Here is a 25842-nt window from a genome sequence, read left to right on the forward strand (position 1 = left end):
AAGTGTTATCGAAATATCTACAGGCGTTTGGAAGTTATGAAGTAACATGTATTTCCCATAGAGTTGAATGGGACTTTAAAGGAAAACCCCGACCATGGCAAATGGGGGTGGATAAGGGTTAAACCACCTATCCTATGTTTGTTGCTGACATATAAGTAACATGTGTGCCAAGTTTCATGTTAATATCTTTAGCCGTTTGGACGTGATGCTGGAACATACATACATACATACATACACACACACGTTGAGTTTTATATATATAGATATATATATATATATATATATATATATATATATATATATATATATATATATATATATATATATATATATATATATATATATATATGCAGCAATATGGACTACAACCGTAAATTACAGTGATCCTCTGGGATTTCCATGCATGGAATGTCCCTCTAGTGCTCAGTGTTAGGGCAAGTATTTCCACAAACTGACAATTGCTTCACATGATCATGCGCCTGGACTACATATACTAATAACGGGGATCTTTGCTACAATAAGGAGATTGCACAGAGTAGCTATAGAAGAAAAAGTCTGTGCGGAGCTCTCTTCCTCCTGGGCCTGACGTAAAACAAAACTCTCCTCGCTGGTGAGCAGGGTTGCAGCCTACTACGCAGTGTAACACATTCTAGCCCCGATGAGAGGGGCCTAGCTCCATTGCTTGTCATCTGACATCCCTCCAGCACCACTCCAGTCGCTCGCCAGTCTGTGTACCAAACTTTACATTGGGAGATCAAGACAGCGGATCTGCTGCATTAGCGTCGCTACACAAGATACTGTTTTGAAGACATTGGTCCGGTCGCTGGTGCGAGGGCAGTCGCCCAACCTTTATGCACCCTTTGTCACGGTTTCACTGGGACACTTTGCACAGACGTCTTTACCTTAGGATTACTTTACTGAACCTGTTTTGAACACTGTACTTAGACATTTTTAGCCTTCTTCATTATAAGGAACCTATTGTTACCCACTACACCTTATTAGATTAAACCATCAGATCTGCAACGGGGACACTACTGCTATTACTGATACAGGGGCAATTATATCATTACTTCTAAGTATGATATCTTATTAGGGTAACAAGGATAACTCCTCTTATAACCAGCATGCCTCAATATTGTATCAAGCACTACCAAGAGGGATGGAACCTGACCAAAAACATTTAGGGGTGGAACCTGTGTCCAATGGATTTCAATAAAAGGATTTTGCAAACACCTTATTTCATGTCTATTGAGGGACAAATAGAGTCTTTAACATAAGGACTTCCAAAAGTAGTCCATCTGAGTCAAGTGTCAGATGAGGACACCCCCCCCCCCCCCAATTAGCCTGTTAACAAAAGCTGGGGGAATAAACATGGGGACTACACCTGATACCCAATGTATCTATGTAAATGGTACTATAACCACTAAGGAATGTCCCGGCATGGGAGGGAAATCACCAGGTGGAGTGAACAATAATTTCCATCCAGGGAAAGACTCACAACCTGAACCATGGTCAAAAGGGAGAAAGGTTCCCTAAAATAACTGGCACTGGACAGAGCATCTAAGGATGATGTCCTGTTAAAAGGAAGATCAGAACCACTCTAGGTAGGTCCTATTAAGGCGGAACTCACCTAATCGCATACAGATCAAAGGCAGAAGAAGTTCATAGAACTGTCAGGGTAGACATTTAACTCAACATGTGATAGCTTAACAAGGAAGAACCCTGGGGATGTCTTAGGTCAGAAGAACCTCTAAGGAGTGTAATGGTGGTTATTTAGTCAACCTTGAGTGTCACAGATAGGGTACCAAAGGTACCGGAACAAAAGGGACAGATTAATCTGTGAGGTATCGCCATCACGACATCCTCAGAAACTAACCAGCATGCTGACAGATTGTTGCAAGAACACAAAGTTACCCGATCCAGACACAGGTAACAACATGCAGACTCTAATCACTCACCTCTGTCACCAGATGCAAAGACTCACATTGATTGAAATTTGCTAACTGGAACAAGATCATTGTTTGCTAAAGGAGGAATGGGAGATCTTGCTTTGTGAAGAAAAAAAAACAGAGGTGATAGTTGTTACAGCCGTCAATACTACAGGCCACCACTAGCGGGACTCACCCAAAATCTATCTGGCTGTGCAGATACCAATTTTGCATACAATCTGGTTCTTAAGAGGTCGTGTGCAGCCAAGAGATCCCTACACATTTTTGATATTCCCCAAGTTATGCTGTGAGCTCGAATTTTTACTTTTAGCACAAGTTTTTGGATTAAAGTTTTTTACGATATGCAAGATGTCTTTGGAGTGAGACTCTATCTGCCAAGCTACTGATATTGTAAGTTAGGGCCACCACAACTGCATCAGTTAGGTCACACTTTCAGTTCGGTAAAGGAGAACAATACACCTTCATGCACACTGCATACACCTGCATATGCCATACATTTACACTGCATACAACATACATACACACTGGGCTTGTTTTACTAAAACTGAGGAGTGCAAAATCTGGTGCAGCTGTGCATGGTAGTCAATCAGCTTCTAACTTCACTTTGTTCAATCAACCTTTGACAAAAAAAACTGGAAGTTGATTGGTTTCTATGCAGAGCTGCACCAGATTTTGCACTCTACAGTTTTAGTAAATCAACCCCACTGTATACAACATAGATATACCCTTCCATACACAAACACTTACCTCTCTGCTGGCATTTTTAGTTCCCCATGTCCCCGACTGGCAGAAAATCAGAAAAACGGATTTGTCACTGATTCAAGGAAATACCCATGATATCATACCACTTTTTTATATATAATGTTACACACCTGGAGAACCAAGGCTCATTTCCATGAGGTCAGCATAACCAGGCAAAGTAGAAGACATCCCACACAAGAGAAGGCAGAGCACAAAAGGTAGAGGTCCTTACCGCAGGAACCGGTCGAGATTCGAACCGTGTATGGGCAGGCTGAATGTAGCAATCACTGTCTTCTCCTGGCGGGAACGGCTTTGCAGGAAAGAAATTTGCTCAGTGTATGGCCTGCAAAAGACAGTCAGAATGGTTACAAACCTGATAGAGCTGAGGGTCAAACTAAACACATATCCATCAGCAATGTGACGACACCCCTGGGCGAAGCCTAATGCAGGCCATACATCGAGTGAATTTGTTTCCTGCAACCCAAATTTGCTTAATTTCCCCATCAACACAGACAGTTGACAGGGGAATCCCACCCACCAAGCTATTGCATTCCCCGCCAGTAGAAGGCAGCGATTATTGCTAGTGGCTATACCAGTCACTATCGATAATCACATGTAAAATCCGGCAGATTGGTTGATCGATCAACTTCATAAGTCAGCCTGCCGAATCTCAGCCAGTCTCCCCTGAGCCGCCAGAGATTCGAACCGTCTATGGCCGGCCTAAGGGAAAAATGATGCTGAGATATCCTGCCCAACTCCTTCTGGGGTTTCAAAGAGTCATTAGGCTGCCACATCAAGAATGGTAGATGCATGCCAGCACAATGAAGTTGTCCAAAGGTACCTGTACCAACAGATCATTCAGGGAATGTTCTCACAATGTAGGAAGAATCACCTGTTCTGAGACTCCAGCATGTACATCAGAAGACAAAAGTTTTCCAATGACAGGACATTCTAGAAAGTGGGAATTGAAAAATTCACCAACCTTAGAAGACTAATTCACTAGTTTAGGCACTTCCTGTACCTCAGAGGCTGAAGCTTAGTCTGTGGAAGTATCTTGATCCATAACAATGGAAGAAGGATGTAAGGTAGTTTGAAAGGAGACTGGGGTATAGAAGGTGCCTTGAAGAGGCTGGTTGACAGGTAACTCCTGTAGGTGATGAAAAGATTCCAGCACTGTTTTCTGATACAAGATCCACTTGGATCTTGGAGACGATTAGACCATCAGAAAGACATAGCTCACAAGGGTCCTTGTTGATCTTTCTCTCCACAAGAGGTCATCTGATGTGGGTGCCATGAGAGGTCATTAGGGAAAATACTGGGGCAACCACCCTGGAGAAAAATTGAGATGCATGGGGCAAAACTAGACAGTTAGAACCCAATAAATGTGGTCATTAGTAAGCATATGTCCTGACTGACCACAAAGATCAGAGGGTCACTCTGAGAAAGAACAGGGATGGTAGAACTGATGGATACCATGTGGGTGGCTGGAGAACCAGGCTTGGATACCTGAGCATGCCTACTCCAAAAATAGCAGAAGGAAAAAATGGAGGGGTAAACTTTCCCTAAATCTTCTGTGTTATCCTTAATATAGTGTCAAAGGTAGGTCCAAAGATGCATCATCCCTCAAAGACCAGACAGGGTCAGGCACTCCTTAGTTGCAATGTCTGCATCCCAGTACTTTATTCTGCCATTTGTATGGACAACACTCCTATACAGGAGACAAGACAATATGGCCATCACAGAAGAAGTGTAAAGTTTCAGGCATGTACCCCCCATGCCCACTTAGGTAAGGATCCACTGCCACAGCAGAGAGATCCCTTGCAAGGGAATTTGCAGCCAGAATACAGCAAAGGGCCGGGCCCAACATCAGGAACCAGGTTTTAAAATTGAATTCTATCTGTTGTTCAATATAATCTTTGAATGTGAGGAGGAATCACTCTACTGTCCTAGTGGTTTCCCTGTTAAGGTTGCTCACTAGCAGATCCACAGTGGGTGTACACCACTCTTTAGCAAAACTTTTCCAAAACTAAACAAAATCCAGCAAATGCAGGTTCATCCACAAGTGGGTGTAAAAGGAAGGTCTTTGCAATTGGAAAGACCTGAGACCTGAGACTGGGGACAACAGCAGATCCCCTAGAGTAGTGGTTCTCAACCTTTTAGTGCCGTGACCCCTTGATAACATTTCCCAAGTTGTGGGGACCCCTGACAGTAAAATAATTTTTGTAGCATGGGTTGTCAGCACCCAAGGCAAGACAAGTAATTTGCGCCCCTAACCCACAGACATTTACCGTTCCCTGAGTCTCTTCCACTCATACAGTATTAAAACCCCTTATGGTACATTTTAGGATGTGCCACTCTTTGTTCTCCTTTCTTTCCCTTTTATCTTTCTATCCTAATTTCTTGTTTTTTTCCACCATATCTCTCTCTAGCTGTCTTTCTTGTTCTTTCTCTCCCTTTTTCTTCCTTTCTCCTCCTCTTTTTCTCTCCCTTCCATGTATTCTTTATTTTTATTCCTTCTCTTACTCCTTGGTGGGGTGGTGGGGGGAATGGGATGAGTTGATTAGGTGCTCCTGGTCAAGGTCATCTTCTGATCTGAGAACTGTAGTGCGAACTTTTAAAGGCAACTATAATCACAGGTGTGTTACTCACTGTGTCTCTGGCTTCACTGTGTCTCCAACTTTGTGGTGTCTCGTAGCAGTGATACAAGAAAATCCCACTGGTAGCGCTACACCATGAGAACGGTGAAACAAAGTGTTCTGTGTTGTAAAAAGTAATACAAAAATACCTTCCGTGCAGCTGTCAACCACTAGGAGACATGGGCAATAAACAAAAACAAAAAATACAGCGCACAGAGGTTATGTAGATGTCACTTTATAGTCTAAAATATTGATAGACTTTAAAGTGACATCTACCTAACCTCTGTGCGCTGTATTTTTTGTTCTCGTAGCAGTGACACTTATGCCAAAATCAGGAGATAGGGTTTCCTCCAGCCCCTCCCACTTCACATTCCTCACCAGTCAGCTGACCTCTAGTCTCTGCTCCCCAGCAATGCCGTGAACTGAATGGGCAGCTGCTAAGAGGGCAGCCACAGTCTCCATGAACACCCCAGCTGGGCGGGCCACAGGCTCCAGGGACAGCCCTGCTGGGTGGCTGCAAAAAGCAGGGAGAGTGGTGCGGGCTTCAAGAACAGCCCAGGATTCGGTGACCCCTTGCAAATTATCATTCGACCCCCCGAGGGGGTCCTGGCCCCCAGGTTGAGAACCACTGCCCTAGAGGTAGAGCAGAAGGTACCATATCATTACGCTTCCAAATGGTCTCTTTTAAACCTTAGGTCAATAGCAGGAAATTGTGATTCCTCAAAAATAGTCCCACCAGGGAGAGACTTAAGGGAAGTAACCCTGAATGAAAGTAAGAAATGGTCACTGACCGATGGCTGCCTCCAAGGCTGAGAAAGGATCAGCAATAGACTCTGATGGGAAAGGCATGAGACTTAGGGGAATATTTACTAAAACTAGTGCATGCAGAATCTTGTGCAGCTGTGCATGGTAACCAATTGGCTTCTAGGTTTTAAGCTGAACTTGCACGATTTGAAACTTGCAATTCAGTCTGACTTTAGGAGCGATTTCAGAGACATCTGTGTGGGTTCCTGCACAGATGTCTATTGAAATCACCCCCAAAGTCGCCAAAAGTAGTGGGGAATCGGTGCTGCGCCGCAAAGCCGGAGTTGCACCGATTCCGACGGTACCGTTACCGGCAATAACCAGCAATTTGACATGCTCATTGTCAAAACCTAATTGAGCAAGCTGAAGAAGGAAGCTGATTGGCTACTTTTCACAGCTGAACCAAATTCTGTGTGAGTTAGTAAACCTCCCCTTTAGTGTCTCTGCAGCCAGAAACAGTGAGGAATTGGGTGAATGTGGTCACAAAATCTGGTGACTGTAGAAGAGACACCAGTTGACAATGATTCCAATGATATAGTAAACCCTATTATCATAAGGTAACAGGATTCCAGATCATAGTATCTTTCAAAGGTACAGAGCAAATTTCCTGTGAACCATTAGGCGAGTGCAAGCTAAGGCCCCCCATTTGCAATAAGACGGTCCCATCTGTATCCTAGAAACAGACATTTCTTGACTGTGTGCCAGTAATGGGACCAAGCTCAGGGTATGAGGCAAGGCCTTGTGTACCAGCAAAACCCAGAAAGCTGTCACCTATATGATTCGAATTGCCAGAGGTGACTAAAAGTCACTGTAGACGGCAGTGGGAATGGACCAAAGATCAGAGTTTCACATGGCTCTTTGCAAAGCAGGAGCAGCAGGGAGAGGTGCTTTCTCAAATGGTGGTAAAGAGAGCATCATGTGGATGACAGCAGCGTTCGGTCCCTCGGCATTAACTCTTCCCACAGTAGGGAGGGAATCGTATACCCAGTATTACTAATAATGAACTAGTCCCTGATGCTCAGCCTGATCAGCCTACTTAAAGAATAATTATTCAGAGGCTGGGCAAAAGCTGAGAGTAACATGTTAACACACATATGTCAACACAAGGCCCGTGGTCTGAACTCAGCCCACCAGGTCTTGTCATGTTGCTCTTACATCCAGTTTTGCAGCTAGAATTTGGCAGAACTCCATTCTGCCACCTCTGGCTCTCGCCCTCCACTCCCACTCCCTGCTGTCCTGTGTAAACACAAACGCCTTTGCTCGCAGTGGCTCCCAGGATTAACAGATCCCTGCATGCATTTATGGCGGGGCTCCCTGGGGACAGGTCTCCAGAATAAGGGAGAGAGAATAATCTCTCTGCAAGGCAGGGCCACCTACACAGGGAGGTACTAGAGTTGGGCAAGGCAGGAAATAGAGATGTGAGGAAGCTATGGGGGGGTTTGGGCTGCACACTGTGCATAGTGCACCCCCAAACCCTGCACTCTGTACACAGCACACCCCTGAACTCTTCATTCTGTACATAATACACAATTGAACCCTGCACTCTGTATGTAGCACACCCCTAAACACTGCATTCTTTACATAGCGCACCCCTTAACTGTGCATAGGGCACCAGTGGAACTTTAAATTACTCTGTGCATAACGCAATGCTGCACTCTGTTAATGTGGCCCACAATGAAATTGAGTTTGACACCCTTATATTACCAGAACCTGGTCTGGAAAGCATCTTATGCAGAGCCCAGTGCTTATGTGTCCCTACTGAGGAAGTTACCGTTATATATTGTTCCTTTACTGATTTAAAGCCTAGACCCAGGCATTTTTTTTTTTTCATTTCGTTTTTTTAGGTGGTTTTACCTTTTTTGTTAGTAGGTTGTAACACGTTCTTCACCTCTTCTCTTCTTTTTTGCTAATTCACATTTACAGAACTGGTAAAGGGTATGATGGCAGAAAATATAACTTGGTTTCCATAAACTGCAATGAATACATAAAAAGGACTCCCATGTCAATGTCAACTGACCTAAAAAATGAAACCGGATAACAGATTAGCCTCATTTATATATTATAATATGATTAAATCACACAGTACAGTTAGTAGGACAAAATATATTCTCTGGGTATCATTCCTATTACATTTTATAATATTATATATAAATATTTAGCAGAATGATTATAAACAATTATAAAATTACAAGACAACCACAAATCATAACACACCGCCAATTCAAATTACTTATTTTTATACCCACAGCAGCTAAACAAACTGAAGCAAAGTGTGGAAATCGAACTCTCTCTGCATAGAGTCAATCAAACAAAGAGTCGCACAATCTATGATACATGCTAAAACTGAAACTATTCTACTATATAAAGTTTCTCATTTTGAATCCTTATGAAGACCTTGGATCAAACACTATTTACCCCGATTTGGACTGTTCACAAATTTCTCCCTGAGAGATTATAATATCCACCCCGCTACTATGATTACCTTCACCTGATTCTCTAACTATTGGTCCCCCTGGACATTTCTTTCTCTTTCCCCTCTGTGCCCTATCCCCTCTACTAGGTTTATTCTTGTTAATTATCTGATATACCAATTGTAATAGAAGATGATTTTAACAAAGAAAAGGAACTTGGCCCTGGTTTAGCCTAATTCATTCCCCCAGCTACTCTACAACACATTAACTTTATATTCCTTTATTGGTTCATTCAACTATATTCTCTTCATAGATGACATAATTATATTATATTATTTCAATCAACTTAATTTCTCAATTACTTGTCATCAAATAGCTGCCATGAAGCTATGATTATGACACTTCATGTTACCTAATCTTATCCTACAATCCGCTAGGTTATCTATTTTCATTTACATTTATAAGAGTTACTTTTCTGAATGATTGTGCCTTTTTCTATTATACTATTGTACATGTTCTGTTAATGGAATATCTCTTTCTATTATATTATTGCACATGCTTTGTTAATGTAATTTTGTTTATAATTATAAAATTCAATAAAATATTTGAAACAGAAAATTAGACAGAAATATGTTACTACATACATACCTACTTTTTGAGATGGGACCAAGGGACACCTAATAGCAAAAGCATGTAGCATAGGACACACACCCTGCAAAGGAGAATTATTTTAAAAAAAAGATTAGTTAAAGCGTAACACCACTTTTGTTGAAAAAAAAAACATTCCTCTCTGGGTGATCTATGTACATTGCAAGGATTATAACATTTGTTGCATATTCTTACCTTTTGTTATTCTGAAGAAATCGCTGTTTGATCCTCTGTGCCCCTGTGCGAAGTGGGTCTAATGGAAGTGGCTTCATAATTATCAATCAGCTGTGCACCTGCAGAGCACTAATGAGGAAAGCTGCTGGGGCTGCATCCCTTTAGAAATTTTCCTATTAGGAGTATTCCACCAAAAATTTTATTTTTGTTGCAAATTAAATCTGAAAATCCTGAAATCTGACTTGTATCTTAGGCAGACTTTTTGGAAAATCAGTGAGCCAATCAAACAAGCAGGAAATTATGTTTCTGGGGAGTGGTCAGTACACATTCTGGCCCGGATTCACAAAGACTTACGCCGACGTATCTACTTATACGCCGTTGTAAGTCCAAATGTGCACCGTCATATCTATGCGTGGATTATTTAAATGAGATATGCCTGAATTTTGCCAAGATACGACCAACGTAAGTCTCCTACGCCGTCGTATCTTGGGTGCATATTTACGCTGGCCGCAAGAGGCGCTTCCGTTGATTTACGCGTTGAATATGTAAATGAGCTAGATACACTGATTCACAAACGTACTTGCGCCCGCCGCTGTAATCTACGTCGTTTACGTAAAGTGTTTTTCCGGCGTAAAGTTAAACCACCAAAAAGCTGGTCTAAGTCGTTTAGGGTATGGACGTCGAAAGTGCCGTCGGATTTTACGTTGTTTACGTAAGTCTTACATGAATGGGGTTGGGCGTAAGTTAGGTTCACGTCGTACGCATTGAGCCGTCGTATCTTAGGGAGTATTTGCGACGTGATTCTGAGCATGCGCCGTTCGTTCGGCCATGCATTCACATGGGGTCACGCTTCATTATAATATACGCCCACTCCCTTGCTACTTTGAATTACGCCGGCCCATTTACGTTATGCCGGCGTACATATGGGAGCAAGTGCTTTGTGAATACTGTACTTGCCTCTCAATGTTACGACAGCGTAGCGCATATGAGATGCGCTACGCCTATCTAAAGATGCGCCGATCTCTCTGAATCTGGCCCTCTGTGTACAGAACTTCTCCAGGTAGCCATGTTTTGTCTTAAGTTATACTTTAAGGCCCAGATTCACAAAGAACTTACGCCGACGTATAACAAGTTACGCCGACGTAAGTGCAAATGTGCGCCATGGTATTTGTGCGCCAGACCCACAAACTAATATGCGCCTAAAAACAGGCTACACCCCGCCGACGTATCTTGCTTACGCCAGCGTAGGGTGGGCGTACATTTAGGCTGGGAGCATGGTGCCGCTCCCATTGATTGGCCATTCAAACACGCAAATGAGGGAAATACAGCGATTCACGAACGTGCGTGTGCCCGGCGCATGCTACGCGAGATGCGCGTAAGTTGTACGTCCTGCGTAAAGTTATTACCCATAAAGGAGGTGCAACCCAGCAACAGACATGCTCAGGTCTGTACCAGGGAACACAAGCTGGCGTATTGTGCGTTGGACGTGTGTCTGTCTGGGTGTACGTTATGTTTACGGCGTACGAAGTGATCTGGCGTAGCTTAGGCAGTTGGCCTTGGGGGGTGCATCCACATCACGGCGCATGCGCAGTTCGTGATACGTACCTGTCTGGCGCTCGGCCCATCATTTGCATGGGGTCACGCCTCATTTGCATGGGGTCACGCCCACTTCCACCTACGACGGCCTACGCCTTCGAAATCCATGCCACGCTGGCGCAGCGTTGGGAGCACTGGCTTGTTGAATGCAATGCTTGCCTCTCTGCGTTGCGTTTGCCTAGCGTACGGTGGTTACCCTACGGCGGCGCAATGTGCGCCTTGCTTTCTGTGAATTTTTTTAGGGGTAAGAATTGACAGAAGGAACCACAGAGCACAGCAAGGCACCAGACATTCCTCAATTCCAGAAGTGTTAGAGCATGTGTCCAGACCTATCTAGACTCACAGACAGGCACCCTGACCAGGTAGACACCAGTAATAAAGTTCAGGCCAAATAGCCAGCGGGCAAAATCCGTACTTTGTATTTAGGTGATTCAGCGAACCCCTTCAAAAAGTAATTCTTGTGTAGACAAGGGAAAGGTGCCACAAGCCTGGAGGCCTTCCTGGAAAATAACTTTCTATTGCCGCAGTCTTGCAGGACATGGCTGCAGCCTTTGCCTGGACTTTAACCCCTCCTATCCAAACCTGGGGAGCAGAGCAGGGAAATGCATGAGGAGACGTATGTGCAGAGGAAGGGAAAAGTGTGTGGTGCAGAAAGGAGAAACAAGGCAGAAACTTTTATAACTTCAAAAAGACGCGCCTAACGTTAGGCAGGCGTAGCGTATCTCATATACGCTACGCCGCTGTAAGTTAGAGAGGCAAGTGCTGTATTCACAAAGCACTTGCGTCCTAAGTTACGGCGGCGTATCGTAAATGTGCCGGCGTAAGCGTGCCTAATTCAAATTGTGAAGAGGTGGGCGTGTTTTATGTAAATAAAGCATGACCCTACGCGCCGTCCGTGGACGTATCCCGGTGCGCATGCTCCAAATTACGCCGCAAAGACTCATTGGTTTTGACGTGAACGTAAATTACGCCCAGCCCCATTCACGGACGACTTGCGCAAATACGTAAAAATTAAAAAATTTGATGCGGGACCGAAGCCAATACTTAACATTGGCTGGGCCAGCTTTTTGTTGGACTAACTTTACGCCTGAAAACGCCTTACGTAAACGGCGCCCACAGTCGTATCTTAGCTAGATTTAAGTGTATCTCAATTTGAGAATACACTTAAATTTCCGAAAGCGCAGATTCAGAGTTACGACGGCGTATCTACTGATACGCCGGCGTAAACCTCTCTGAATCTGGCTACTAGTGTGCCAGGAATGAGAGAGGACAGTATGCTGGCCATAAGATGAAACTGTGTTGTGTGGGGAATGGGAGACCAAAGAAGCCAACACATATACATGTGTTAAAAAAAAGCCAAAGGCTTACAATATTAACAATATGTTGATGCAGTCTGCTATGACTAAAGATGTGGTGTACCAAACTAAAAATGCCCCTGGCGAGGTTGTGGCACAGCTTGTTGTCGCTGGTGGTCACTTTCAGAGAGGGCAGAATAGAATACCTGAAAGTACAGAGCCCTGTTAATGCCCACAAAGGTACCAGGTCTTGTAAATGCCCTGTTTGTAATATGGCTGATGTGACCTAGAAGGTGATATTCAGATATTTGCTTGGACACGTAACCATAAAGAAGCCTTTGAAGTGTCCCTAGGCAACTTATGCCATTGTGGTGGCAGATAGGTGTAGAATGTACCTCAGGTTACATACTGGGGAGTTCCTTTTTAATGCTGTATGGGGAGCTGTGCCAACAGTGGTATTTTGCTACTGAAAAGGCATGAGGGAAAAGAATCTGGTTTGAAGCCATACAGCTCCTGTAGTGGGTGGACTTACTTATGTCAGAAAAGAACTAGGAAATAAATCTATATAAGCCAATGCATTCTATTACAGAAAAACCTTGGTTTGAGAGTAACTTGGTTTGAGACAGTTTTGCAAGACAAGAATTTTTTTTAAATACATTTTGACTTGATATACAAGCAATGTCTTGATATAAGATTAGAGTCCGGTCACAACTGAGTATAAATGAGAAGAGAGGTCAATGTGGACCGCTTTACCCCGGATTCCTGCATACTTTTAATCATCAAGCATGTGAGTTGCTAAATGTTGTACCTTCATTAAATGTAACCATATTGCTACACTTAGAGGCGCCTCTCTTCTCTTTTAAAATGTGTAGCTCCTTCTAGATTTTACTTCTATTCCCACTGTGGAGGCTTTCATTTGTGGATGGACATTTTATGGTTACACAACCTATTACATTGCTATAATCTTTTTATATGGACTATAAACCGAAAGACCCATTAATAAATGGTTGTGGAACGAATCATCGGAGTTTCCATTATTTCTTATGGGGCAATTCGCTTTGATATACAAGTGCTTTGGATTACAAGCATGCTTCCTGAACAAATTATGCTCGCAATCCAAGGTTTTACTGTATATACTGTATATAACAGACTAAAAAAGAACCAAATAAGAGACGTTCATTTTTAGGGTTTACATATACGGTACTTCAACTTCCTACCTTTTCTTATCACTTGGGCCGATGTCTGGCGAATTGGTAGCAGGAAATCACTAGAGCCGCTGGAAATTTCTTCCTGCAAATTGATTTGTTGTTGGTACAAGCTAAACTAGTACTTCAGAATTGGGTGATGTGCTCTATTACCAATCGCTCTCCTTCAGTGATTTATAGCTAAGTTCATAGTGGTGAATGAAGAGCAATTGTCGCTGGTGATCTTGTCGCCAACATGAAAGCCTGCCATTGAGCAACTAAGCTATAAATCGTGGAAACATTTGCCAGATAGTATTTTCATAAAACAAGTGCTTAAAGCTGTATTAAACCCAAAAGAAAACATTATATTGCAGTTTACCAAATCTTATGACCCGTACACACGATCGAGTTTTTGACGGGAAAACTGTGAGGAGAGCCTTTGGCCGGAAATCCCGGCCGTGTGTATGCTCCCTCGCAGTTTTTCCGATGGGAAAACTGCCAAACCCGCCGGACAAAAAAAAGAAAACCTGCTCTCTTTTTTCCTGCCGGGATTCCTGACGGACATTTTCCCGGCACAAAACCCGGCCGTGTGTGGCAGATACCGTACCATTTTTGGCAGTTTTCCTGTGGTGAAAAACTCAGATGGAGCATAAACACGGTCAGGAACTCATCTGAGTTTTCCCGATGGGAAAACTAATCGTCTGTACGGGGGAAAAGTGGAGAGTAGATTCTCGGTTTTCCTCTCGGGATTTCCGACTGACCTTTTTCCATCGGGAATTCTAGTCGTTTGTACTAGGCATTAGATGTGAGGGCTGCATTAGTTTCCTTTTTAGGCTTTCTTTCTTCCATTTTCATCTGGTGATCCAGCCAGCAAGCTCTCCAGCAGAATGTATCAGTTTTCATGGATTAAATAAACCACTTAAAACTGGCCGGGTCGATTCAAATAATCATCTTTTATTTATTCATTCAAAACCTTTATCCCAAAAGGAAAAAAGTATTTCCTGTAACTGATTATAAAGTTTGAGCTGGAGTGTGGCTTCAATTTGCTTGTGTAACTAAATCTGCTAATACATATAACGCTCCCCTCACCCAAAATTGACAATGCTGAAGTCAGCTGGGCCTCCTGTTCTCATTCCTCCAGAGGTGTGTCTCACTAATGTACAATGTGTGTTACTGGACAGATCACCAGGTGAAAACAGAAAGGGAAAAAAGCCAAAGAAGAGAACACCGATGCAGCCACCACATTTAAAGTGGAAGTAAACCCTTCAATTTGATAGTTACAAAAAACAGTCAACATTCCCAGCATGCCGGAAATGCTAACTGTCACATTTGCTTGTGCACTCAACCAAACTGTCAAACCATCCAATGGCTGGTTTCATAACAGGTCACATGTACAGCATCATGGCAGTTGCAGATTAAACAGAGGTCAAGATGGCCACTTCCTTGGCTGAAAACGATAGGAGGGTTTACTTCCACTTTAATGATTGGTAAGGTGCAATATGTTACATTTTTGGTCTTGGGTTTAGTACCACTTAAAAAAAAAAAAAAAAAAGGTGGGAGGGGGAATCCCTGTAAATTAAACAACCATCTGACATCAACCTGGGACAGAAACCCCTTCTCTCATTCCGGCTCACTAGTTACTTCACTTGCAAGTTTAGATCTGCTTTAAAAAACCTAAAGGTGACACTTCAAAATGTCCTAAGAAATGACAATAGAATATTAGCAGTATTGTGGCATAAGGCATGAGAATATTTTGCTGCAGATAGGACACATATTTTAAAAGAATTGACAACCTGCAATCAGAATAATCCTCCACCCTACATTATGGCTAATGCTGATGCCGCGTACACACGGTCGTTTTTTGTTTTGTAAAAAAACGTTGTTCTTTCTCATGGAAAAAAACGACGTTTTTCAAACTTCATTTTAAAAAACGACGTTGCCTACACACCATCGTTTTTTTTTCAAAATGCTCTAGCAAAACGCGGTTACGTACAACACGTACGGCGGCACTCTGTTCCATTCAAGCTCGCGTCATAACTTGCTTCTGAGCATGCGCAGGTTTAGAAACGTTGTTTTAGCCCACACACGATTATTTTTTATGACACAAAAAACGACATTTTGAAAAACGACATAAAAAATTGAAGTATGTCCGAATTTTTTTTTGGTTGTTTTTAGAAGACAAAAAACGACATAAAGTTTTTTAAAACGTTGTTTTATTTCATCACAAAAAACGACCGTGTGTACGCGGCATAATAGTTCCTTTGTAGGTAACCTGTATACTTCAAGGGGCCTAAGAGCAGAGAAGGGGACCTAATCACCTAATATCAGGGGTCCTAATAGGGGTCCTAATAGCCTAATATAAGGAGACCTAATCGCCTAATATCAGGGGGCCTAAACGCCTAATATCAGGGGGCCTAAACGCCTAATATCAGGGGGCCTAATAGCCTAATATCAGGGGACCTAAACGCCTAATATCAGGGGACCTAATCACCTAATATCAGGGGTCCTAATAGCCTAATATAAGGAGACCTAATCGCCTAATATCAGGGGGCCTAATCGCCTAATTTCAAGGGGCCTTATTTTAAGGGGCCTAATAGCCTAATATCAGGGGGCCTAAACTTCTAATATCAGGGGACCTAATCGCCTAATTTTAGGGGTCCTTATAGCCTAATATAAGGAGACCTAATCGCCTAATATCAGGGGGCTTAATCGCCTAATTTCAAGGGGCCTTATTTTAAGGGGCCTAATATCAGGGGGCTTAATAGCCTAATTTCAAGGGGCCTAATAGCATAATTTTAATGAGCCTAATATCAGGGGGCCTAATATCAGGGTGTCTAATAGCCTAATATCAGGGGGCCTAATATCAGGGTGTCTAATAGCCTAATATCAAGGGACCTAATCGCCTAATATCAGGGGACCTAATAGCCTAATATCAGGGGGCCTAATAGCCTAATTTCAAAGGGCCTAATAGCCTAATTTCAAGGGGCCTAATAGCCTAATATCAGGAGGCTTAATAGCAGAGCAGTTATACAATATATGGTATAGTACAGATCAGTTTGATTACAGGTACACAGTATATGATAACAATAGCCCATGTATATATATATATATATTGTTAACATTAAATGCACTTGTGTGCTAGACAACATTGCCATTCTCTGCTATCGGATTGCCTGTGAGTCAATCATTAATTATTAGGTGCTGCCATTAGTTACACAGCACGGATACTTGTACACTGTATGTCCGACATTCTACGTATAGCATCGCAGTAGATTATGAATGCAGTTTGCCATTGCAGAACAAAGAGGCTTCATGTGCACAATAGGCCTTCTGCTTCACGGCCCATATGGCAGCATTTGTGCTGTCAGCTGTCCATACAAATGCAGTGTTAAGACTAGCAACATCATCTATGACATTACAGCACAGCAATGATCTTATAGGCAACATAAAGACATTGAGCTCTTACCTGCAATGCACATCACTTAGCCCAGACCCTTGGCTATCCTCAGCATCATTCGCCTAGGTGGTAAAGCTGTTGGAGAAATGATGTCATTGGGGGGAAGCACAGGAGTCATGTGACTGAAAAGTCCATTTACAGGCAGCAGCCTGCCTCCATCCGTCAATGGCTGATTTAAAGGGACAATGTCCTGCTGTCAGGGGAATAGTGCTTGAGCTTGTTCTTTATTTGTGTGCCTTTGATTACGTATCTAAACCCAGGCTGGAAATAAAATACCAGGCAGGCTTTACACTCATAAAGCAGATTAGTGGTTTAGGGGCTATTATGCGGAGGAATGCCATTCATTGCACAATTAATTACTCACTTGATTTTGTTTATATTTCTGAAAATTAACGATAAGTACTAGAAAAATGCTTTTACCTAAGGGTCCCTGTGCACTTGTGCATGCATTTTCATGCAGCAGTGCACTGTGTCAAGACAGTGAAATCATTTTAAAGTGTTACTAAACCAAGGACCCTAGGTTCACTATATGTGGTCTCCCACAGTACACAAAACATGGAAATACAATAGTTTTAGTAAATATAGACTGCTAAATGCCCTTTTCTAATCAGCAGTTAGAGCTGTTTTTTTACTTCTATCAGTGCCTGGTCAAGGATGAGTGCAGAGTTCAGAAGTGTGCGCTACATAAAGAATGCAGGGCTAAAGAGCGTGCTACATAAAGAATGCAGGGCTAAAGAGCGTGCTACATAAAGAATGCAGGGCTAAGGAGCGTGCTACATAAAGAATGCAGGGCTCAGCTTGCCCATCTATGCAGCCTCACCAGTGCCCAGCAATGCAGCCTCACCTGTGCCCAAGAATGCAGCCTTACTTGTGCCCAGCAATGCAGCCTCACCTGTGCCCAGGAATGCAGCCTCACATGTGCTTAGGAAAGCAGCCTCACCAGTGCCCAGGAACGCAGCTTCACCAGTGCCAAGGAATGCAGCCATACCTATGCCCAGAAAGGCAGCATCATCAGTGTCCAGGAATGCAGCCTCACCTGTGCCCAGCAATGCAGCCTGTTCAGTGCCCAGCAATGCAGCCTCACCTGTGCCCAGGAATGCAGCCTCATCTGTGCCCAGGAATGCAGCCTCATCTGTGCCCAGCAATACAGCCTCACCTGTGCCCAGGAATGCAGCATCACCTGTGCTCAGCAGAACAGCCTGTTCAGTTCCCAGCAATGCAGCCTGTTCAGTTCCCAGCAATGCAGCCTGTTCAGTGCCCAGCAGTGCAGCCTCACTTGTGCCCAGGAATGCAGCCTCACCTGTGCCTAGGATTGCAGCTTCATCTGTGCCCAGCAATACAGCCCCACCTGCGCCCAGGAATGCAGCATCACCTGTGCTCAGCAATACAGCCTGTTCAGTGCCCAGCAATGCAGTCTGTTCAGTGCCCAGCAATGCAGTCTGTTCAGTGCCCAGCAATGCAGCCTGTTCAGTGCCCAGCAATGCAACCTCACCAGGGCCCAGGAATGCAGCCTCACTTGTGCCCAGGAATGCACCTTTACCTGTGCCCAGGAATGCAGCCTTACCTGTGTCCAGAAATGTGGCCAGTTCAGTGTGCAGCAATGCAGCATGTTTAGTGCCCAGCAATGCAGCCTCACCTGTGCCCAGGAATGCAGCCCCATATGTGCCCAGCAATGCAGCCTGTTCAGTGCCCAGCAATGCAGCCTTACCTGTGCCTAGGAATGCAGCTTCATCTGTGCCCAGCAATACAGCCTCACCTGTTCCCAGGAATGCAGCCTTACCTGTGCCCAGCAATACAGCCTGTTCATGCTCAGAAATGCAGCCTCACCAGTGCCCAGTAATGCAACCTCACTTGTGGCCAAGAATGCAGCCTTGCATGTGCCCAGGAATGCAGCATCACCTGTGCCCATAAATGCATCCTGTTCAGTGCCCAGCAATGCAGCATGTTCAGTGCCCAGCAATGCAGCCTCACCTGTGCCCAGGAATGCAGCCTCACCTGTGCATAGCAATACAGCCTCGCCTGTGCAGAGGAATGCAGCCTCACCTGTGCCCAGCAATGCAGCCCGTTCAGTGCTCAACAATGCAGCCTCACATGTGCTTAGGAATGCATCCTCATCTGTGCCCAGCAATACAGTCTCACCTGTTCCCAGTAATGCAGCCTCACCTGTGCTCAGCAATGCAGCCTGTTCAGTGCCCAAGAATGCAGCTTCACCTGTGCTTAGCAATGCAGCCTGTTCAGTGCTCAGCCTATCTTAGTAAGGTGAGCAAGGGTCCTTGCTTGCAGCAAATATTGGACCAAGCTTTTCAGCAACACTTTAGTAGTAGTAATAGAACTGACTTTTATTGCAAGAGGTTTAGCAGCAGCAGTATAGTGAGCATAAGTCCTTGATTGCTGCAAATAGTGGTCCGAGCTTTGTAGTAGCAACTGGAGGATATCCAACTTTCTCTGAGTCCTTGCACAAGCAGTTAATAGAGCTTTTCAGGACACCACACACAATGTCTCCTTTGGAAAAAACTGACTTTAGCACAAGAGAGGGATGGCAGTAGCACACGGTCTCAAGGATCTCTCACACTAGCCTGTACTCACTAATGTCCTTGGATAATTGGTTGCTTCCTTGCAACTATCAGTAGAATACCCCCCCCCCCCCACAGCTAGCCTAGCTGGGACCTTGATGAGTAGCAGACACATGGCAGGCTTGCCCCGTGGAAAAACAGCCCCTTAAGCTTTGATCTCATTCTCAGTGACAAAGCCCCTCTGTTCCAGGTCTCAGGGTACTTATACATACTCCCAGCCACCATCTGGACATACTCGACAACTGACAAATATTTGTCAATTTTGAATTTCACCTTTTTGTAAATGTATTGCTAGGGACCTAAGATTGTAAGCTTCTTGAGGGCAGATATAGATATATATATATATATGTGCGTGTGTAAAGGGCTGCATAAATTGATGACGCTATATAAGTACCTGTAATAATAATTATTAGTGCACACAAACACAACTTACCATATTCCTGTTAAATTCCTACTACCGTGTTTCCCCAAAAATAAGCCCTACCCCGAAAGTAAAACCTAGAGCGATTATCAGAGTGGACTGTGATATAAGCCCTACCCCAAAAATAAGCCCTATCAAAGTAAAAAAAAATGTAATCCATTACTGTATACTGGTGCAGTGTCTCGGTTTATTACTGTATTAGTAATGCAATGTTTTATAGCTGCTGGAAGTCCCCTTCTCTCATCCCAGCTGATATCTGTAGCCCCTTCATCTTCAGTGTATAGAGTGGGCTGACGTCATCGCAATCTCGGCTCTTCTCTGCCTTCCTCTCCTCTCCGCTGACGTCAGCTGGATCTCTGGTCTTATCTCTCATCCTCTCCTCCCCACTGATGTCTGCAGCCCCTTCCTCTTCAGTGTATGGAGCGGGCTAACGTCAGCTGGATCTCGGAGAAGAAGAGCAGATCACACGTGAATGCCCAGGGGAGCTGTAAGGGTATTTTTTTATGGTATAAAACTGTGGACACACTGTTGTAACACTAATGTACCAGTATAATATTTTTATTAAAAGTATTTGATAAGGATTTTAAGCAAGATGGATTTTTTTAAATGATTAAACTGACTTCTGACCTGACAGTGGGAGGGGGGTTTGATTTTTAGAATGTGGAGAGGGGTAAATGATGCAGCACAAGCACTGTGCTATCAAGCTTTACAGGAACTGATTTTTTTTTTTTTAGGGTTACAACCACTTTAATACCATAATTAAATAAGACATCCCCTGAAAATAAGCCCTAGTGTGTTTTTTGTAGCAAAAATGTATATAAGACCCGGTTTTATTTTCGGGGAAACACAGTAAGGCCTCGTTTACATAGGGTGTACTAAAGTGTATGCCTGTGGAGGGTTGTTTTTATCTGCATGAGGATGCACAGGTGTTTCGTGCATCCCTGTGCAGGCAGTCCTATTCATGTGAATTGGGATGCAGTGGCTGCATGGGAACCCCAAATGCAGACAATGTGAGCTTAGGAGCACCTGAACCTACCCTGATGTTAAATTGGGAGCAACAGCTGTGTTCATGCAGTTTCTACATCCCAGATTACTTTAATGGGACTGCCTGCATAGGGAACACATGTACAGCCCTGTGCATGTAAACATGACCTCACAGGAGTGTACACAGTATTTTTTTTATTTTTTTTTTAATTGTATTTGTAATATTTGGGGGGGGGGGGGGGGGTTGGTGAGATATCAGGGATCTAAACAGACCCCTAATGTCTATTTTTTGAGACAGAAAAAGGGACTAAAGGCGTAGAGTCCTCCGTTCCTTTCTATGCAGCCTCATCTGAACTGCATATGAGTGAATAGAAGAATAGACGTCTCTGTATAGAAGGTCCTATTCATTCACAAACCGAAGCATAATAAACACTGTTTACTAGCGTTCAGTGATAAATGAACACGGAAATGATTGGTACAGATCGCTCACTGTGTTTATTCAGGAAAGGAAGGGTGCTGGTAAACACATTTGCCAGCCCCCCCCCCCTCTCAATTCTGACACCAATCCCCAGCTCGATAACCAACTTCAGCAGCAGCTGGCAGGAGGGGTAGAAGGGAAGGCCCGCCAGCAGCACAGCTGAGACAGATGTTGGGGGATCGGGGAGGGTGGGTCCATTGCAGGGGGTTGGAGTGGCGGAAGGATGCATTGTCAGCCACTAATCAGAGCTACTGTATCTGTTTGTTCAGAAAAGTCTGCTAAACAGTTTTGCTGAAGTGACCATGAGCTTATAGCAGAAGGAGGAATGCCAGGTCCATGGTAATGTACACATATTCGCCAGCACACCAAGGATCATTTAAAAAACGTCCAAAAATGTAATGCATAATAGCGATCCAAAAAGCAACGTTTCGAGGTCACGCAGGACCTCTTCGAAGAGGTCGTGCGTGACCTCGAAACATTGCTTTTTGGATCGCTATTATGCATTACATTTTTGGACGTTTTTTAAATGATCCTTGGTGTGCTGGCGAATATGTGTACATGATTTGCTTTCCGGTTCCCAGCTGGTGATCGTTTCAGCACCCTTTTACTTATTGCCCATTTTCCTGGAAGGTGTGCAGTTGGAATATTTTGTGAAGGTCCATAGGTAAGGCTGCTCCTCCAAACTGATCTTTAAAAAAAAAAAAAATTTCTTTTTACTTTGGCACTCCAGGGCTCAGAAACCCACCTCACTGCAATGTGTTGCATTGGATAAAAATGCAGGCTTTGCAGCGCGTTCCAACATGTTGTGGTGAATGGAGTTGAATAAAGTGTAATTTTGCAGTTCTGCAGCATCAAGTTGTCCCAAGTTTCCTAGTTCTGTAACACAGTTGTGAATATATATAATTCTTTAGGTCTCCAGAATTTAGGCTGGTGCTGCTGTGAACTGTGTGTGAACCCATCTTAAATACCTGTGTTAGGACAGAAACTCGATTACTGTATATATTAATTAATCGTACCTCATCTGAAGACAACAGGTTGATGAGATGTTACGGATCAGGTCAGTAGTAGATGGCTTCATAGACATAACTAAGGACAGATGTCTGCCTTTTCTCTGTACTGTGTCTCTGTTGGATGGAGAAAGCTTGTTGGGTGTTAGCTAAAAAACAAGGTGAATGATTCAGATCCAGAAGGTATAGTATTAGCCAGAGGTGTTTGTTCTTTCATAAACCAGCTATTGTAAAATGTGCACATCTATCTGAAGGCTGGTATTAGGTGTAAATCTCATTAAACAGTTGCCAAATCCATAATTAAATCTGACATATTTGACTTGTTTAACTTCCTGGTGGAAAGTCACAACAGAATAATCTTTTTTCCCTTTACTGCAGGCAGGCAGGTTTTTAGTTTATCTAGAATACTTTGTTAGTGACTGACCTAGAACTGGCATGCATCCAGTGAAACTCCCATCCAGCAAACCTGTGTAGGGATCTTCTGCACTCTAATGCCTGTATTTGTAGGTGGCTATGCTGTCAGTTATTTATGCACCTCACTTTCTGTCCATGTAGGGCTGGATTACAAAAACCCCAGAAGGAGTCAACCAGCCGTCAACCATGGGTCATCAAACTAGGCCTCCACACTCTAGGAACTTAGGGCCAGATTTACAAAAGAGATATGACGGCATATCTCCTGATACGCCGTCGTATCTCTGTGATCCGCCCGTCGTAACTATGCGGCCGATTCATAGAATCAGTTACACATAGATAGCCCTAAGATCCGACAGGTGTAATTGACTTACACCGTCGGATCTTAGGATGCAATTCTAGGCCGGCCGCTAGGTGGCGATTCCATTACGGTCGGCGTAGAATATGCAAATGACTAGTTACGGCGATTCACGAACGTACGCTTTACCTGTCGCTCTAAATTTACGTTGTTTCCGTCGAGATACAGTACGCCGCGTAAAACTAAGGCTGCCCTGTAGGTGGCCTAGCCAATGTTAAGTATGGCCGTCGTTCCCGCGTCAACATTTTTAAATTCACGTCGTTTGCGTAAGTCGTCCGTGATTGGCGCTGCACGCCATTTAGGTTAACGTTGAAACCAATGACGCCCTTGCGACGGCATTTAGCGCAATGCACGTCGGGTAATTTGACGGACGGAGCATGTGCAGTACGTTCGGCGCGGGAACGCGCCTAATTTAAATGGTGCCCGCCCCATTTGAATTAGGCGGGCTTGCGCCGAGCGGATTTACGTTACACCGCCGCAAGTTTACAGGTAAGAGCTTTGTGAATCAGGCACTTACGCTGTAAACCTGCGGCGGTGTAACGTAAATGGGATACGTTACGCTGCCGCAGCATAACGTATTTCTACCTGAATCTGGCCCTTAGAATTTGAAAAGTAAAAACATTTAATTATTGATTAACTGAATTTATGCAAAAAGTCCTTAAATGTAACCTGTCATAGGGAAAAAGATGGGCTGCCATTGCTGATGCTCAAAAAAAAACTATTTGCTCACCTGTTCCTGGATCCAATACTTTCCTTGTCAAAAATATTTTATTAAATACAATAAGTTAAGTACATATAGTTACATAGTTACATAGTTAGTCAGGCTGAAAAAAGACACAAGTCCATCCAGTTCAACCACAAAAAATAAACAAACAAAATAAAAAACACAGTACAATCCTGTGACGGTATTAGAATGATATCCCCGTCAAAGATTCCCTTCTTCCCATAAAAGAACATCCCATCCTGTAATCGCCATAATAAGCCACCCATGAGTCAGTGCTTACTGCTGGAACAAGACAGATTGTAATGGTATAACACAGAGCTTATATTTAATTTACAACTGTTACAATGACAAATCTCCGCCCCCTCACACAGTGGGGGCTCCCATACAGATGATTAGGCAGACACGACGGAGCCGACCCTGACGACATTTCTTTAGATAATGACATCAGTGACGTTAATTACTAGTTCAAACTGAATACATTATCTAGACTAGGGGTGCAACGGATCAAAAAACTCACGGATCGGATCGATCCTCGAATCAGGAGTCACGGATCGGATCATTTTCGGATCAGCGCAAAAAAAAAAAAAAGGTCCCTTTCCATCGGTCCAAAAAAAAAAAAAATTTTATATATATATATATATATATATATATATATATATATATATATATATATATAATCACACACACACTTTATAATCATTGTCAGAACTGGGGGGAAATAACATGCAGTAGTAGTATATAATCTTGCTGTAAAAACAGCAAGATTGTACTTTTAACAAGTCCTGTCCAAACAGCCTCTTTAATCCACCCTTGTGAATTGCTACTGTGCTGAGTGCTCTTTTTTTTTTTTTCTCTCCAAGTTGGCTTGCCAGAGCCCAGTGCACAGTGTGACACGCCTCCCCGGGGTGACCCGTTCGGATCACGGATCGGTGACGATCCGTTGCACCCCTAATCTAGACAGCTTGGCCCCGTGGATAGAAGGGATAATTACCACAATGAAGAAATCAGAATAATTAACATGAGCCCCTTCTAATCATAGTAAACAGTAACCACAGGGCTTCTTCACACACAATAGATCAATTAACCCTTTGAAATAGGGAGCTGGCTGAGGAAGGGTCATTAACATATCAATAGTCTGTTAGAGGAGTGGGTCACACCTGAAATCACCTTCTAACACAGCATTAACCAAGCAGGGAGAATTTAAACTGAAGCATCCTTCACAAATCCCATACACCCAACTCCATACCCACAGTTGATCCAGAGGAAGGCACAAAACCCCAGCAGAGCATGATCCAATTTGCTACAGCAGGGGAAAAAATTCCTTCCTAATCCCCCGAGAGGCAATCGGATTTACCCTGGATCAACTTTACCTACAAATCTTAGTACTCAGTTATTTTATGTACATTTAGGAAAGTATCCAGGCCTTTCTTAAAGCAATCTACTGAGCTGGCCAGAACCACCTCTGGAGGGAGTCTGTTCCACATTTTCACAGCTCTTACTGTGAAAAAACCTTTCCGTATTTGGAGGTGAAATCTCTTTTCCTCTAGACGTAAAGAGTGCCCTCTTGTCCTCAGTGTTGACCGTAAAGTGAATAACTCAACACCAAGTCCAATGTATGGACCTCTTATATATTTGTACATGTTGATCATATCCCCCCTTATTCTCCTCTTCTCAAGAGTGAATAAATTCAGTTCCTCTAATCTTTCCTCATAGCTGAGCTACTCCATGCCTCTTATCAGTTTGGTTGCCCTTCTTTGCACTTTCTCCAGTTCCCTGATATCCTTTTTGAGAACTGGTGCCCAAAACTGAACTGCATATTCCAGATGAGGTCTTACTAATGACTTGTACAGGGGCAAAATTATATCTCTGTCTCTGGAGTCCATACCTCTCTTAATACAAGAAAGGACTTTGCTCGCTTTGGAAACCGCAGCTTGGCATTGCATGTTATTATTGAGCTTATGATCTACCAAGACCCCCAGATCCTTCTCCAT

General features: G+C 43.5%; 1 protein-coding gene across 5 annotated transcripts in view; it reads right to left on the reverse strand.

The window, feature by feature from the left end:
- Window positions 1-17229, reverse strand: part of CLCN4 (chloride voltage-gated channel 4) — an 86999-nt gene extending 69770 nt beyond the window's left edge. Inside the window, exons 1-4 of one of the 5 annotated variants that reach the window (XM_040338135.1) lie at window positions 16905-17229; window positions 7985-8147; window positions 2822-3033; window positions 2697-2732 (exon numbers count right to left, since the gene is read on the reverse strand). Coding sequence is in view for 2 of the 5 variants with exons in the window: in XM_040338134.1 (XP_040194068.1) it covers window positions 2822-2879 (58 nt within the window). In the remaining 3 variants the exon portion in view is untranslated. Of the gene's footprint in view, window positions 1-2696; window positions 2733-2821; window positions 3034-7984; window positions 8148-13471; window positions 13545-16904 lie in introns of those variants that run through there. The other 4 variants (XM_040338134.1, XM_040338133.1, XM_040338136.1 and 1 more) reach the window with 4 other exon arrangements.
- Window positions 17230-25842: the final 8613 nt, after the last annotated feature.

Source organism: Rana temporaria, chromosome 2, assembly GCF_905171775.1.
Source record: "Rana temporaria chromosome 2, aRanTem1.1, whole genome shotgun sequence".
Lineage (NCBI taxonomy): Eukaryota > Metazoa > Chordata > Amphibia > Anura > Ranidae > Rana > Rana temporaria.